Genomic DNA, 18,004 nt, shown 5'->3' with positions numbered 1-18,004 from the left:
TGTCTCAGATCGGCTCTTTCCTCCTCCGTGTCATTGCTGAAGGTCAGCCCTGCCGTAGCTCATGTGCTACATAGACCCTCACCCACGTCTGTGCCCAGTGGGGTACCGTAAGGATCAGGAGGTGGGACCCCCAGCTGTTCACAATATATGTCAATGATTTGGATGAGGGGACCAAATGTAATATAAGCGAGGCATGAATGTGCGTTGCGAGGAAGACACAAAGCAGCTACAGGAGGGTTTGGACAGTGGGCAAGAGCATGGCAGATGGAATTTAATGTGGGAATATGTGAGGTAATCCACTGTGGTAGAAGGAACAGATGAGTAGAGTATTTCTTAAATGGGGAGAAATTCGAGAGTGTAGAAAGGGTGGCCGTGTCCACAAGTCACTGAAGGCTCGCATGCAGGTGCAGCGAGTTATTGGGAAGGCTAAGGGGGTGTTAGCCTTTATTGCGAGAGAATTTGAGTACAGCAAAGGACAAAGAAAAGTACAGCACAGGAACAGGCCCTTCGGCCCTCCAAGCCTGTGCCGTCCATGCTGCCCGACTAAACTAATCTTTTACACTTCCGGGGTCTATTCCCATCCTATTCATGTATTTGTCAAGATGTCCCTTAAATAAACGGACTTTTGGGCTGTTGATAGGAGCTCCAACGGCAATTTTGACGGCTAAAAACACTGCGGTAAACCAGAAGGGAATCCCCCCTGGATACGGATGGAAAAAGGAGGAGAGAGTGGCCAGATTGCAGTGGATCCTTTAGAACAGCGGCAAGGAAGGCAAGCAAAAACCAAGATGGCGTCGGAAGGTGGCAGTTTAACATGGGGCCCTGAACAACAAGAGTTCTTGAAATGCTGTGTGGAAGAGATCAAAAAGGAAATGAAGAAAGAGCTGTTGGCCCCGATACTACAGGCGATCGAAGGGCTAAAGGAGGAACAAAAGACCCAGGAGCGGGAGCTTCGGGTCGTGAAGGCAAAGGCAGCCGAGAATGAGGACGATATACAGGGCCTGGTGGTGAAGACGGAGACGCAGGAGGCACATCAGAAACGATGTGTGGAAAGGTTGGAGGCACTGGAAAACAACGCAAGGAGGAACAACCCGAGGATTCTTGGTCTTCCTGAAGGTGTGGAGGGAGCGGACGTCGGGGCATATGTGAGCACGATGCTGCACTCGTTAATGGGAGCGGAGGCCCCGGCGGGTCCGTTGGAGTTGGAGGGAGCATACCGAGTGATGGCGCGAGGACCAAGAGCAGGAGAAATTCCCAGAGCCATAGTGGTGAGATTCCTCCGTTTTAAGGATAGAGAAATGGTCCTTAGATGGGCGAAGAAAACTCGGAGCAGTAAATGGGAGAACGCGGTGATCCGCGTTTATCAAGACTGGAGGGCGAGCTTTAATCGGGCCAAGGCGGTGCTTCATAAAAAGATAAAATTTGGAATGCTGCAACCGGCAAGACTGTGGGTCACATATCGAGGGAGGCACCACTACTTTGAGACGGCGGATGAAGCGTGTACTTTTATTGTGGAAGAAAAACTGGAATGAGCGGGTTATTAAAAAGAACGTTCGAACAAAGTGGTGGGGCGAATGTGGGGGGCAAAGAGGGGTTTTATGTACTAATCCTGCGATGTGGTAACTTTTCTCTCTCCCACAGGTGGTGATGGGGGGAGGAGGGGAGGTGGAGGAGATGGGGCGTTGGCCATTGGGGGCGGGGCCAAGGGAGAAGCGCGGGCTTGGTTCCCGCGCTATGATAATCATGGCGGGAATAGAGAAGCAGGAAGGAGGGGGCGTCGCACGGTGCGAGCCGAGGTCACGGGGGGAAGCCGAGGTCAGCCAGAGTTTGCTGACTTCTGGGAGCAACATGGGGGGAGTAATTACGCTAGCGGGGGATCTAGCGGGGGTGGGTGGGAGGGGGGAATTACTGGGTTGCTGCTGCTGGGGAGAAGGGGGAGCTGGTATGGGAGAGGATGGGCGGGGGGGCACCGCCTGGGGGAGATACAGCTGCGTGGCTACCGGGTGAGGAGCTGGAAAAAGGTGATGGCTAATCGACAGGGGGGGGGGGGGGGGGGGGGGGGGGGGGGTAGGAAGCCCCTCAACTCGGCTGATCACGTGGAACGTGAGAGGGCTGAACGGGCCGATAAAGAGGGCACGGGTACTCGCACAACTTAAGAAACTTAAGGCAGATGTGGTTATGTTACAGGAAACGCACCTGAAACTGATAGACCAGGTTAGGCTACGCAAAGGATGGGTGGGGCAGGTGTTCCATTCGGGGCTAGATGTGAAAAACAGGGGGGTGGCTATATTAGTGGGGAAGCAGGTAATGTTCGAGGCAAAGACTATAGTGGCGGATAACGGGGGCAGATACGTGATGGTGAGTGGCAAACTACAGGGGGAGACGGTGGTTTTGGTAAACGTATATGCCCCGAACTGGGATGATGCCAATTTTATGAGGCGGATGCTAGGACGCATTCCGGACCTAGAGATGGGAAAGCTGATAATGGGGGGAGATTTTAATACTGTGTTGGAACCAGGGCTGGATAGGTCGAAGTCCAGGACTGGAAGGAGGCCGGCAGCAGCCAAGGTGCTTAAAGATTTTATGGAGCAGATGGGAGGTGTAGACCCGTGGAGATTTAGCAGACCTAGGAGTAAGGAGTTCTCGTTTTTCTCCTATGTCCATAAAGTCTACTCGCGAATAGACTTTTTTGTGCTGGGTAGGGCATTGATCCCGAAGGTGAGGGGAACGGAGTATACGGCTATAGCCATTTCGGATCACGCTCCACACTGGGTTGTTAATATATACTGTATAGTATGTATAGGTCGTTGCTACAGATAATTATATATTGGACTGTTAAATTATATTTTTGGAGAGTGTTACTTGTGACAAGGCAGTTGCCAATTAGGGCTAGTTTTCATTTTTGTTATTTATTATTTATTCATTTTTTGTTTATAAAATAGGTCATTGTTATTTGTGTTGTTATAATATTGTGTAAAGGATGCACAATGTACTGTGTTGGTTGACCAAAAATTTTCAATAAAACATTTAATTAAAAAAAAAATGTCCCTTAAATGTCACTATTGTCCCTGCTTCCACCACCTCCTCCGGTAGCGAGTTCCAGGCACCCTCTACGTAAAAAACGTGCCTTGTACATCTACTCTAAACCTTGCCCCTCTCACCTTAAACCAATGCCCCCAAGTAATTGACCCCTCTACCCTGGGGAAAAGCCTCTAACTATCCACTCTGTCTATGCCCCTCATAATTTTGTAGACCTCTATCAAGTCCCCCCTCAACCTCCTTCGTTCCAGTGAGAACAAACCGAGTTTATTCAACCTCTCCTCATAGCTAATGCCCTCCATACCAGGCAACATAGGTACAGGCCGCCTCCTGTGTCACCAGGCAGAATTGAACGCCATACTCCAAGTGTGGCCTAACTAAGGTTCTATACAGCTGCAACATGACTTGCCAATTCCTATACTCAATGCCCCGGCCAATGAAGGCAAGCATGCCGTATGCCTTCTTGACTACCTTCTCCACCTGTGTTGCCCCTTTCAGTGACCTGTGGACCTGTACACCTAGATCTCTCTGACTGCCAATACTCTTGAGGGTTCCACCATTCACTGTATATTCCCTACCTGCATTAGACCTTCCAAAATGCATCACCTCACATTTGTCCGGATTAAACTCCATAGCCGTAGTGAAGTCCTGCTTCAATTGTATCGGAGCTTGGTTAGACCACACCTGGAGCACAGTGTGCAGATTTGGCCCCCTTACCTCAAGAAAGGATCGTATTGCCGGAGAGGGAGCGCAACAAAGGTTCACCAGACTGGTTCGAGGAATGGTGGGTCTTTCCCACAGATAGGTTGGGGCAAACCGGGCCTGTATTGTCTGGAGTTTCAAAGAACGAGAGGTGATCGCATTGAAACCTATAAAATACTCAAAGGAATAGACAGGGTAGATGCAGAAAAAACGTTTCCTTTAATTGGAGAGTCCAGAACCAGCGGGCACAAAATAAGGGGGGGCACCACTTCGGGCCGAGATGAGGAAAAACATCTTCACACAGAGGGTTGTGAATCTTTGGAACTCTCTACCCGAGGGCCATAGATGCTCAGTAACGGAGTATGATTAAGAATAAAGGAAAGGGTTAGGGGGGATTGTGGGTGCAAAAGGTAGCGAAGTGTCCGGTCAGCCATGATCGTATTGAATGGCGGGGCAGGCTCGATGGGCTGAATGGCCGCCTCCTGTGTCACCTGCAGACTTGACAACTCTAACCCACCCCCTCCCACGTCCCACCCCCCATAAACCGTGGTCACCCTGGCCATGTACTCAATCACCAAGCCCTGTTTGGCCCCTCAGCCCCGCTGACCTACACTGGCTGCCGGGTTTTATGTTATTAAAACATGCAGCAGGGTGGGGCAGTGGTTAGCACTGCTGCCTCACGGCGCCGAGGTCCCAGGTTCGATCCCGGCTCTGGGTCACTGTCCGTGTGGAGTTTGCACATTCCTCCCCCCCCCCCAAGCCCCTAGTCGCCACATTCCGGCGCCTGTTCGGGGAGGCTGGTACGGGAATTGAACCGTGCTGCTGGCCTGCCTTAAAAGCCAGCTATTTAGCCCAGTGTGCTAAACCAGCCACTTAAGAGGGAGTGCTGAATGTACGTATCTCAGATATATTGTATTATATGTAGTTGGTGCAGTAAGGGTTAACGGCCTGGGTTAGAGTGTGTATGACTGCTGCAGTCGTGGGCGGCACGGTAGCACAAGTGGTTAGCACTGTTGCTTGACAGAGCCAGGGTCCCAGGTTCGATTCCCGGCTTGGGTCACTGTCTGTGCAGAGTCTGCACGTTCTCCCTGTGACTGCGGGATTTCCTCCGGGTGCTCCGGTTTCCTCCCACAAGTCCCGAAAGACGTGCTGTTGGGTGAATTGGGCATTCTGAATTCTCCCTCTGTGACCCGGACAGGCGCCGGAATGTGGTGACTGGGGGATTTTCACAGTCACTTCATTGCAGCGTTAATGTCAGCCCACTTGTGACAATAAAGATTATTATTAGAGGTGGAGGCAGAGACCCTCAACTCTTTTAAAAAGTAATTGGATCTGCACCTTAAGCGCTCTAAGCTACAGGGTTCTGGACCGGGTGCAGGAAGGTGGGATTAGAAAGGGCTGTCCTCGGGCTGGTGTGGAGAAGATGGGCTGAATGACCTCCTTTTGCTCCTATGTTTCTAAGTGTCCTTTCCTCACAGTCTTACAAAATTAAAATAAAATATTGGGGTTTCTGTCCCATGTCCTAGCAACTGTTGGGGTCAGGTCCGTGGTAATCTAACGGTGAATAAAATGCGATCCTTTATCATTAGAGGAATTGAAAATGATGTTGTTTTTCAGCTATACAGGGCTTGGGCGAGGCCACATCGCGAATAGCGTGCGTGGTTTCTGTCTCCTTATTTCAGGAAGGAAGGTGGGAGATTGAATGTTCTTGCTCTGCAGGGAGTGCAGCGACGGTTTACCAGGCGGATTCCTGGGATGGCGCGACTGACGTATGAGGGGACACTAAGTCGGTTCGGATTATATTCATTGGAGTTTAGAAGAGCGAGAGGGGATCTCATAGAAACTTATAAAATTTGAAATGAAATGAAAATCGCTTATCGTCACAAGTAGAGCTTCAAATGAAGTCACTGTGAAAAGCCCCTAGTCGCCACATTCCGGCACCTGTTCAAGGAGGCTGGTACGGGAATTGAACCGTGCTGCTCGCCTGCCTTGGTCCGCTTTCAAAGCCAGCGATTTAGCCCAGTGTGCTAAACCAGCCCCTGGTTTCTAACAGGATTAGACAGAAAGAACATTCCCGATGGGGGGGGAACTAGGGGTCATAGTGTGAGGATAAGGGGTAAACCTTTTAGGACTGGGGTGAGGAGAAATTTCTTCACCCAGAGAGTGGGGAATCTGTGGAATTCGCCACCACAGAAAGTAGTTGAGGCCAAAACATTGTGTAATTTCAAGATGGAATTCAATATAGCCCTTGGGGTTAAAGGGATCAAGGGACATGGGGAGGGCGAGGCAGGATCAAGGTATTGAACTTGGTGATTAAGTCATGACTCCAAGGCACGTGGGACTGGAATCAACCACACATTTGCTCAGGGTGGTACAACACCACTCCACCAATATGTCTGTGCTGATCTGTAGTTCTACACTGTCCCCCTTCACAGCTTACAACATTTCCAAGTTGTGTCCGCAAACTCTGAAATAGTCTCCTTCTCAGCAAGATCTAGATCTTTAACAGTAGCCTGGAGCACTGCATCCCATCTACTGCTGGGTACCGCACTGTCGGGAGAATGCGAAGGCATTGGAAAGGGTGGAGGGGGACTGGCAGCTCCTCTAAGGCAGGCATTGTCAAACTCGGGGGCGCGACCCCCGGGTGGGTCGCGGGCGTGTGTCGGGAGGGTCGCGGCGCTCGCGCAAATCTGCGCGCATCAGCCACAGCAGCCGACAAAACTATGAGCGTGCGCTCCGATGATCGGGCCGCATGCGCAGTGCGGCCGCTATTTTTTTTAAACAGTCACAGCTTTTTGGTTTGCAAGTTCGGGGGGAGTTTTATTCATTTAATTTTAATTTTTTTCATTTAAAAAAAAATTGTTTTTTACAAGTTCGGGGGGAGGGGGTTTATTTGATAGAATTTACAGGAAGAAAATGCAGAACTTTGGACAGATGGAGACTCCATACTTTCCGACACCAGAAGGCTTCACCTTCATCCGACAGGTTCCATTGGAGGAGCGTGTACGAGGGCCAAAGGGACCCAAAACCATTTCCTCCATTTTTGTCAGCAGCAAACAAGAGAAAACGGTGGGTCGCACAGGTCGCGAATGTCGGCCGGGTTTGGGCCCCGAGGTTTGGCCGGTTGGAAAAAATGGGCCCCCGGGAAAAAAGTTTGAAGAACAAGGAAAAAGATGGAAAATTATAGGCCAATTAGCCTAACCTCAGTTGTTGGCAAGATTCTAGAATCCATTGTTAAGGATGAGATTTCTAAATTCTTGGAAGTGCAGGGTCGGATTAGGACAAGTCAGCATGGATTTATGATGTGGAGATGCCGGCGTTGGACTGGGGTGAGCACAGTACGAAGTCTTACAACACCAGGTTAAAGTCCAACAGGTTTGTTTCGATGTCACCTGAGGAAGGAGCAGCGCTCCGAAAGCGAGTGACATCGAAACGAGCATGGATTTAGTAAGGGGAGGTCGTGCCTGACAAACCTGTTAGAGTTCTTTGAAGAGATAACAAATAGGTTAGACCAAGGAGAGCCAATGGATGTTATCTATCTTGACTCCCAAAAGGCCTTTGATAAGGTGCCTTACGGGAGACTGCTGAGTAAAGTAAGGGCCCATGGTATTCGAGGCAAGGTACTAACATGGGTTGACAATTGGCTGTCAGGCAGAAGGCAGAGAGTTGGGATAAAAGGTTCTTTTTCGGAATGGCAACCGGTGACGAGTGGTGTCCCACAGGGTTCAGTGTTGGGGCCACAGCTGTTCTCTTTATATATTAACGATCTAGATGACGGGACTGGGGGCATTCTGGCTAAGTTTGCCGATGATACAAAGATAGGTGGAGGGGCAAGTAGTATGGAGGAGGTGGGGAGGCTGCAGAAAGATTTAGACAGTTTAAGAGAGTGGTCCAAGAAATGGCTGATGAAATTCAACGTGGGCAAGTGCGAGGTCTTGCACTTTGGAAAAAAGAATAGAGGCATGGACTATTTTCTAAACGGTGACAAAATTCATAATGCTGAAGTGCAAAGGGACTTGGGAGTCCTAGTCCAGGATTCTCTAAAGGTAAACTTGCAGGTTGAGTCCGTAATTAAGAAAGCAAATGCAATGTTGTCATTCATCTCAAGAGGCTTGGAATATAAAAGCAGGGATGTACTGAAGCTTTATAAAGCATTAGTTAGGCCCCATTTAGAATACGGTGAGCAATTTTGGGCCCCACACCTCAGGAAGGACATACTGGCACTGGAGCGGGTCCAGCGGAGATTCACACGGATGATCCCAGGAATGGTAGGCCTAACATACGATGAACGTCTGAGGATCCTGGGATTATATTCATTGGAGTTTAGGAGGATGAGGGGAGATTCAATAGAAACTTATAAGATAATGAATGGCTTAGATAGGGTGGATGTAGGGAAGTTGTTTCCATTAGCAGGGGAGACTAGGACCCGGGGGCACAGCCTTAGAATAAAAGGGAGTCACTTTAGAACAGAGATGAGGAGAAATTTCTTCAGCCAGAGAGTGGTAGGTCTGTGGAATTCATTGCCACAGAGGGCAGTGGAGGCCGGGACGTTGAGTGTCTTTAAGACAGAAGTTGATAAATTCTTGATTTCTCGAGGAATTAAGGGCTATGGAGAGAGCGGGTAAATGGAGTTGAAATCAGCCATGATTGAATGGTGGAGTGGACTCGATGGGCCGAATGGCCTTACTTTCGCTCCTAGGTCTTATGGTCTAACACTGCTCGAGGGAGCTTGCACAAATACGATGGGCGGAACGGCCAGCTCCTGCAGGGCACAGAGCAACACAAACACCACCGGAACCTCACTCAGCTCTCTGCTGATGGGGACACAGACCCACACAGGGGGCCTGAGACGAGGCAAAGGCAGGCGAAGTGAGTAAGTGACAAGACGGGTGTCTAACAGGGGAAAGGCTGAGCTTATTTACTTTCAATCGTAGCATCTCACTGGAACCTACACCATTCTGAAGCGAGTTTGGATAGGGTGGCGCATGCCGAGAGGCCGGAGAGTCTAAAACGCCGGGACCACAGGGCGGCCATTTTGGACCGAAACGAGGAAAGAGCGCTTTCCCTCAAAGGATTGTGAATCTTTGGAATTCTCGACAACAGGGTCGCGTTGAACCGGGGAAGCAGGTTCGATGGGCCGAATGGTCTGCCCTGCCACTCCGCCATGCTCTGATGCCAATGTTCTGGGAATGCTAATGGGAAAACAATCTATGCTTTCGAGATATCAAGCGGTCGACAGAAATCGCGAGCGGGAAGAGGGGGGGGGGGGGGGGGGAGAGAAGAGTCTGACCTGTCTCCTGAGCCTCCGCCAGCTGTTTCTCTGCTTCTGCCCGTCGTTCACTTCTCTTGGTGAGCTGGAAAATACCAAAACAGCAGAGGCACAGTAAGCGAGCGTGCGGGGACAAAGGCAGGGGGGGGGGGGGGGGGGGGGGGGGGGGGGGGGGGCAGGAGGGGGGGGGGGGGGGGGCGACGTGCGGGGGTAGGAGGGGGGCGACGTGCGGGAGCAGGAGGGGGCGACGTGCCGGGGCAGGAGGGGGCGACGTGCGGGGGCAGGAGGGGGCGACGCGCGGGGGCAGGAGGGGGCGACGCGCGGGGGCAGGAGGGGGCGACGCGCGGGGGCAGGAGGGGGCGACGCGCGGGGGCAGGAGGGGGCGACGCGCGGGGGCAGGAGGGGGGCGACGCGCGGGGGCAGGAGGGGGCGACGCGCGGGGGCAGGAGGGGGCGACGCGCGGGGGCAGGAGGGGGCGACGCGCGGGGGCAGGAGGGGGCGACGCGCGGGGGCAGGAGGGGGCGACGTGCGGGGGCAGGAGGGGGCGACGTGCGGGGGCAGGAGGGGGCGACGTGCGGGGGCAGGAGGGGGCGACGTGCGGGGGCAGGAGGGGGCGACGTGCGGGGGCAGGAGGGGGCGACGTGCGGGGGCAGGAGGGGGCGACGTGCGGGGGCAGGAGGGGGCGACGTGCGGGGGCAGGAGGGGGCGACGTGCGGGGGCAGGAGGGGGCGACGTGCGGGGGCAGGAGGGGGGGCGACGTGCGGGGGCAGGAGGGGGCGACGTGCGGGGGCGACGTGCGGGGGCAGGAGGGGGCGACGTGCGGGGGCAGGAGGGGGCGACGTGCGGGGGCAGGAGGGGGCGACGTGCGGGGGCAGGAGGGGGCGACGTGCGGGGGCAGGAGGGGGCGACGTGCGGGGGCAGGAGGGGGCGACGTGCGGGGGCAGGAGGGGGCGACGTGCGGGGGGCAGGCGACGTGCTGGGGGGACGTGCGGGGATAGGAGGGGGGGACGTGCGGGGACAAGGGCAGGGGGGGTGGCGTGCGGGGGCAGGAGGGGGGGGCGACGTGCGGGGGTAGGAGGGGGCGACGTGCAGGGGCAGGAGGGGGGGGGGGCGACGTGCGGGGGCAGGAGGGGGGCGACGTGCGGGGGGGGGACGTGCTGGGTAGGAGGGGGGGACGTGCGGGGGCAGGAGGGGGGGGGGACGTGCGGGGCAGGAGGGGGCGATGTGATTTATCCCTCACCTCCCCGGATTTCAATTGAGGTGGTTTCCCATCGAAGACGTAGACCGGCTTAATTCCGTTCTCGATCATCCGGATGGTCCGATAAAACATTCCCATCAGGTGGCTGCAGAGCGGGAGGAAAGACAAATGGAACAGCGTCACACAGAGTGGAGCAGGAACAGAGCAAACGTACAGAGCCCTGTCCGACCCGAGGGTCACTGAGCGAGCGCCGCACTGTCAGAGGGTCAGTACTGAGGGAGTGCAGCACTGTCAGAGGGTCAGTACTGAGGGAGTGCCGCGCTGTCAGACGGTCAGTACTGAGGGAGTGCCGCATTGTCAGAGGGTCAGTACTGAGGGAGCGTCGCTCTGTCGGAAGGTCAGTACTGAGGGAGTGCCGCACTGTCGGAGGGTCAGTACTGAGGGAGTGCTGCACAGTCAGAGGGTCAGCACTGAGGGAGTGCCGCACTGTCATAGTGTCAGTACTGAGGGAGTGCCGCACTGTCGGAGGGTCAGTACTGAGGGAGTGCCGCACTGTTGGAGGGTCAGTACTGAAGGAGCGCCGCTCTGTCATAAGGACATAAGAACTAGGAGCAGGAGTAGGCCATCTGGCCCCTCGAGCCTGCTCCGCCATTCAATGAGATCACGGCTGATCTTTTGTGGACTCAGCTCCACTTTCCAGCCCGACCACCATAACCCTTTATTCTTCAAAAAACTATCTGTCTTTATCTTAAAAACATTTAATGAAGGAGCCTCTACTGCTTCACTGGGCAAGGAATTCCATAGATTCACAACCCTTTGGGGGAAGAAGCTCCTCCTAAACTCAGTCCTAAATCTACTTCCCCTTATTTTGAGGCTATGCCCCCTAGTTCTGCTTTCACCCGCCAGTGGAAACAAACCTGCCCGCATCTATCCTATCTATTCCCTTCATAATTTTATGTTTCTATAAGATCCCCCCTCATCCTCCTAAATTCCAACGAGTACAGTCCCAGTCTACTCAACCTCTCCTCGTAATCCAACCCCTTCAGCTCTGGGATTAACCTAGTGAATCTCCTCTGCACACCCTCCAGTGCCAGTATGTCCTTTCTCAAGTAAGGAGACCAAAACTGAACACAATACTCCAGGTGTGGCCTCACTAACACCTTATACAATTTAAGCATAACCTCCCTAGTCTTAAATTCCATCCCTCTGGCAATGAAGGACAAAATTCCATTTGCCTTCTTAATCACCTGTTGCACCTGTAAACCAACTTTTTGCGACTCATGCACTAGCACACCCAGGTCTCTCTGCACAGCAGCATATGTTAATATTTTATCATTTAAATAATAATCCTTTTTGCTGTTATTCCTACCAAAATGGATAACCTCACATTTGTCAACATTGTATTCCATCTGCCAGACCCCTAGCCCATTCACTTAGCCTATCCAAATCCCTCTGCAGACTTCCAGTATCCTCTGCACCTTTTGCTTTACCACTTATCTTAGTGTCGTCTGCAAACTTGGACACATTGCCCTTGGTCCCCAACTCCAAATCATCTATGTAAATTGTGAACAATCGTGGGCCCGACACTGATCCCCGAGGGACACCACGAGCTACTGACTGCCAACCAGAGAAACACCCATTAATCCCCACACTTTGCTTTCTATTAATTAACCAATCCTCTATCCATGCTACTACTTTCCCCTTAATGCCATGCATCTTTATCTTATGCAGCAATCTTTTGTGTGGCACCTTGTCAAAGGCTTTCTGGAAATCCAGATATACCACATCCATTGGCTCCCCGTTATCTACCGCACTGGTAATGTCCTCAACAAATTCCACTAAATTAGTTAGGCACGACCTGCCCTTTATGAACCCATGCTGCATCTGCCCAATGGGACAATTTCCATCCAGATGCCTCGCTATTTCTTCCTTGATGATAGATTCCAGCATCTTCCCTACTACCGAAGTTAAGCTCACTGGCCTATAATTACCCGCTTTCTGCCTACCTCGTTTTTTAAACAGTGTTGTCACGTTTGCTAATTTCCATCCGCCGGGACCACCCCAGAGTCTAGTGAATTTTGGTAAATTATCACTAGTGCATTTGCAATTTCCCTAGCCATCTCTTTTAGCACTCTGGGATGCATTCCATCAGGACCAGGAGACTTGTCTACCTTTAGCCTCATTAGCTTGCCCATCACTACCTCCTTGGTGATATCAATCCTCTCAAGGTCCTCACCTGTCATAGCCTCATTTCCATCAGTCACTGGCATGTTATTTGTGTCTTCCACTGTGAAGACCGGCCCAAAAAACCTGTTCAGTTCCTCAGCCATTTCCTCATCTCCCATTATTAAACCTTAAACTGAATCAGGCTTAGCCTGGCACACGAGGACGACGAGTTTACCCTGCTTAGGGCATCTGCCCACAGCCCCTCCTCGATCTCCTCCCCCAGCTCTTCTTCCCATTTCCCTTTTAGTTCATCTACCATAGTCTCCCCTTCGTCCCTCATTTCCCTATATATATCTGACACCTTACCATCCCCCACCCATGTCTTTGAGATCACTCTGTCCTGCACCTCGTGTCGGGAGCTGCGGGAATTCCCTCACCTGTTGCCTCGCAAAAGCCCTCAGTTGCATATACCTGAATGCGTTCCCTTGGGGCAATCCATATTTCTCGGTCAGCGCTCCCGGACTCGCGAACTTCCCATCCACAAACAGATCTTTCAGTTGCGTTATTCCTGCTCTTTGCCACATTCCATATCCTCCATCCATTCCCCCCCGGGGCAAACCTATGGTTGTTTCTTATCGTGGACCCCCCAAAGGCTCCAGTCTTTCCCCTATGCCGTCTCCACTGTCCCCAAATCTTCAGTGTAGCCACCACCACCGGGCTTGTGGTGTAGTTCCTCGGTGAGAACGGCAATGGGGCTGTCACCATAGCCTGTAGGCTAGTCCCCCTACAGGACGCCCTCTCTAATCTCTTCCACGCCGCTCCCTCCTCCTCTCCCATCCACTTACTCACCATTGAAATATTAGCGGCCCAATAATACTCACTTAGGCTCGGTAGTGCCAGCCCCCCCAATCCCTGCTACGCTGTAAGAATCCCTTCCTCACTCTCGGGGTCTTCCCGGCCCACACAAAACCCATGATGCTCTTTTCAATCCTTTTAAAAAAAGCCTTCGTGATCACCACCGAGAGGCACTGAAACACAAAGAGGAATCTCGGGAGGACCACCATCTTAACCGCCTGCACCCTCCCTGCCAGTGACAGGGATACCATATCCCATCTCTTGAAATCCTCCTCCATTTGTTCCACCAACCGCGTTAAATTTAACCTATGCAATGTGCCCCAATTCTTGGCTATCTGGATCCCCAGGTAACGAAAGTCCCTTGTTACCTTCCTCAACGGTAGGTCCTCTATTTCTCTACTCTGCTCCCCTGGATGCACCACAAACAACTCGCTTTTCCCCATGTTCCATTTATACCCTGAAAAATCCCCAAACTCCCCAAGTATCCGCATTATTTCTGGCATCCCCTCCGCCGGGTCTGCCACGTATAGTAGCAAATCGTCCGCATACAATGATACCCGGTGTTCTTCTCCTCCTCTAAGTACTCCCCTCCACTTCTTGGAACCCCTCAACGCTATCGCCAGGGGCTCAATCGCCAGTGCAAACAATAATGGGGACAGAGGGCATCCCTGCCTTGTCCCTCTATGGAGCCGAAAATATGCAGATCCCCGTCCATTCGTGACCACGCTCGCCATCGGGGCCCTATACAACAGCTGAACCCATCTAACATACCCCTCTCCAAAACCAAATCTCCTCAACACCTCACACAAATAATCCCACTCCACTCTATCAAATGCTTTCTCAGCATCCATCGCCACTACTATCTCCGTTTCCCCCTCTGGTGGGGCCATCATCATTACCGCTAACAGCCTCCGTATATTCGTGTTCAGCTGTCTCCCCTTCACAAACCCAGTTTGGTCCTCGTGGACCACCCCCGGGACACATTCCTCTATTCTCATTGCCATTACCTTGGCCAGGATCTTGGCATCTACATTTAGGAGGGAAATAGGTCTATAGGACCCGCATTGTAGCGGGTCCTTTTCCTTCTTTAAGAGAAGCGATATCGTTGCTTCAGACATAGTCGGGGGCAGTTGTCCCCTTTCCTTTGCCTCATTAAAGGTCCTCCTCAATACCGGGGCGAGCAAGTCCACATATTTTCTATAGAATTCGACTGGGAATCCATCCGGTCCCGGGGCCTTTCCCGCCTGCATGCTCCTAATTCCTTTCACCACTTCTTCTCCCTCGATCTGTGCACCCAGTCCCACCCTTTCCTGCTCTTCCACCTTGGGAAATTCCAGCCGATCCAAGAAGCCCATCATTCTCTCCCTCCCATCCGGGGGTTGAGCTTCATATAATTTTTTATAAAATGTCTTGAACACTCCATTCACTCTCTCCGCTCCCCGCTCCATCTCTCCTTCCTCATCCCTCACTCCCCCTATTTCCCTCGCTGCTCCCCTTTTCCTCAATTGGTGTGCCAGCAACCTGCTCGCCTTCTCCCTGTATTCGTACTGTACACCCTGTGTCTTCCTCCATTGTGCCTCTGCAGTGCCCGTAGTCAGCAAGTCAAATTCTACATGTAGCCTTTGCCTTTCCCTGTGCAGTCCCTCCTCCGGTGCGTCCGCATATTGTCTGTCCACCCTCAAAAGTTCTTGCAGCAACCGCTCCCGTTCCTTACTCTCCTGCTTCCCTTTATGTGCCCTTATTGATATCAGCTCCCCTCTAACCACCGCCTTCAGCGCCTCCCAGACCACTCCCACCTGGACCTCCCCATTATCATTGAGTTCCAAGTACTTTTCAATGCACCCCCTCACCCTTAGACACACCCCCTCATCTGCCATTAGTCCCATGTCCATTCTCCAGGGTGGGCGCCCTCCTGTTTCCTCCCCTATCTCCAAGTCTACCCAGTGTGGAGCGTGATCCGAAATGGCTATAGCCGTATACTCCGTTCCCCTCACCTTCGGGATCAACGCCCTACCCAGCACAAAAAAGTCTATTCGCGAGTAGACTTTATGGACATAGGAGAAAAACGAGAACTCCTTACTCCTAGGTCTGCTTAATCTCCACGGGTCTACACCTCCCACCTGCTCCATAAAATCTTTAAGTACCTTGGCTGCTGCCGGCCTCCTTCCAGTCCTGGACTTCGACCTATCCAGCCCTGGTTCCAACACCGTATTAAAATCTCCCCCCATTATCAGCTTTCCCATCTCTAGGTCCGGAATGCGTCATAGCATCCGCCTCATAAAATTGGCATCATCCCAGTTCGGGGCATATACGTTTACCAAAACCACCGTCTCCCCCTGTAGTTTGCCACTCACCATCACGTATCTGCCCCTGTTATCCGCCACTATAGTCTTTGCCTCGAACATTACCCGCTTCCCCACTAATACAGTCACCCTCCTGTTTTTCGCATCTAGCCCCGAATGGAACACCTGCCCCACCCATCCTTTGCGTAGCCTAACCTGGTCTATCAGTTTCAGGTGTGTTTCCTGTAACATAACCACATCTGCCTTAAGTTTCTTAAGGTGTGCGAGTACCCGTGCCCTCTTTATCGGCCCGTTCAGCCCTCTCACGTTCCACGTGATCAGCCGGGTTGGGGGGCTTCCTACCCCCCACCTTGTCGATTAGCCATCCCCTTTTTCCAGCTCCTCACCTGGTTCCCACGCAGCTGTATCTCCCCCAGGCGGTGCCCTCCCGCCCATCCTCTCTCATACCAGCTCCCCCCTCTCCCCAGCAGCAGCAACCCAGTAATTCCCCCCTCCCACCCCCCCCCGCTAGATCCCCCGCTAGCGTAATTACTCCCCCCATGTTGCTCCCAGAAGTCAGCAAACTCTGGCTGACCTCGGCTTCCCCCCGTGACCTCGGCTCGCACCGTGCGACGCCCCCTCCTTCCTGCTTCTCTATTCCCGCCATGATTATCATAGCGCGGGAACCAAGCCCGCGCTTCTCCCTTGGCCCCGCCCCCAATGGCCAACGCCCCATCTCCTCCACCTCCCCCCATCACCACCTGTGGGAGAGAGAAAAGTTACCACATCGCAGGATTAGTACATAAAACCCCTCTTTGCCCCCCACATTCGCCCCACCACTTTGTTCGAACGTTCTTTTTAATAACACGCTCATTCCAGTTTTTCTTCCACAATAAAAGTCCACGCTTCATCCGCCGTCTCAAAGTAGTGGTGCCTCCCTCGATATGTGACCCACAGTCTTGCCGGTTGCAGCATTCCAAATTTTATCTTCTTTTTATGAAGCACCGCCTTGGCCCGATTAAAGCTCGCCCTCCTTCTCGCCACCTCCGCACTCCAGTCTTGATAAACGCGGATCACCGCGTTCTCCCATTTACTGCTCCGAGTTTTCTTCGCCCATCTAAGGACCATTTCTCTATCCTTAAAACGGAGGAATCTCACCACTATGGCTCTGGGAATTTTCCTGCTCTCGGTCCTCGCGCCATCACTCGGTATGCTCCCTCCACCTCCAACGGACCCGCCGGGGCCTCCGCTCCCATTAACGAGTGCAGCATCGTGCTCACATATGCCCCGACGTCCGCTCCCTCCACACCTTCAGGAAGACCAAGAATCCTCAGGTTGTTCCTCCTTGCGTTGTTTTCCAGTGCCTCCAACCTCTCCACAGATCGTTTCTGATGTGCCTCCTGCGTCTCCGTCTTCACCACCAGGCCCTGTATATCGTCCTCATTCTCGGCTGCCTTTGCCTTCACGACCCGAAGCTCCCGCTCCTGGGTCTTTTGTTCCTCCTTTAGCCCTTCGATCGCCTGTAGTATCGGGGCCAACAGCTCTTTCTTCATTTCCTTTTTGATCTCTTCCACACAGCATTTCAAGAACTCTTGTTGTTCAGGGCCCCATGTTAAACTGCCACCTTCCGACGCCATCTTGGTTTTTGCTTGCCTTCCTTGCCGCTGTTCTAAAGGATCCACTGCAATCTGGCCACTCTCTCCTCCTTTTTCCATCCGTATCCAGGGGGGATTCCCTTCTGGTTTACCGCACAATGTTTTTAGCCGTCAAAATTGCCGTTGGGGCTCCTATCAAGAGCCCAAAAGTCCGTTTCACAGGGAGCTGCCGAAACGTGCGACTCAGCTGGTCATCGCCGCACCCGGAAGTCTCATGGGGGATTTTAATCTGCATGTCGATTGGTTTAACAAGGTCGGTCAAGGCAGCCTTGAGGAGGAGTTTATAGAATGTGTCCGCGATAGTTTCATGGAACAGTATGTAATGGAACCTACAAGGGAACAAGAGGTCCTAGATCTGGTCCTGTGCAATGAGACAGGATTGATTCATGATCTCATAGTTAGGGATCCTCTCGGAAGGAGCGATCACAATATGGTGGAATTTAAAATACAGATGGAGAGTGAGAAGGTAAAATCAAACACTAGTGTTTTGTGCATAAACAAAGGAGATTACAATGGGATGAGAGAAGAACTAGCTAAGGTAGACTGGGAGGAAAGACTTTATGATGAAACAGTTGAGGAACAGTGGAGAACCTTCCAAGTGATTTTTCACAGTGCCCAGCAAAGGTTTATACCAACACAAAGGAAGGACGGTAGAAAGAGGGAAACTCGACTGTGGATATTTAAGGAAATAAGGGAGAGTATCAAATTGAAGGAAAAAGCATACAAAGTAGCAAAGATTAGCGAGAGACTAGAGGACTGGGAAATCTTTAGGGAGCAACAAAAAGCTATAAAGAAGAGCAAGATAGATTATGAGAGTAAACTTGCTCAGAATATAAAA

General features: G+C 52.4%; 1 protein-coding gene across 1 annotated transcript in view; it reads right to left on the bottom strand.

The window, feature by feature from the left end:
- Window positions 1-18,004, bottom strand: part of fen1 (flap structure-specific endonuclease 1) — a 69,092-nt gene that overhangs the window by 43,153 nt on the left and 7,935 nt on the right. The window contains exons 3-4 of the mRNA XM_072503663.1: window positions 10,251-10,353; window positions 9,032-9,095 (exon numbers count right to left, since the gene is read on the bottom strand). Of these exons, the coding sequence (XP_072359764.1) occupies window positions 9,032-9,095; window positions 10,251-10,353 (167 nt within the window). The remainder of the gene's footprint in view (window positions 1-9,031; window positions 9,096-10,250; window positions 10,354-18,004) is intronic.

This window comes from Scyliorhinus torazame, chromosome 5, assembly GCF_047496885.1.
Source record: "Scyliorhinus torazame isolate Kashiwa2021f chromosome 5, sScyTor2.1, whole genome shotgun sequence".
Classification (NCBI taxonomy): domain Eukaryota; kingdom Metazoa; phylum Chordata; class Chondrichthyes; order Carcharhiniformes; family Scyliorhinidae; genus Scyliorhinus; species Scyliorhinus torazame.
This window is presented reverse-complemented; position numbering and strand designations above follow the sequence as displayed.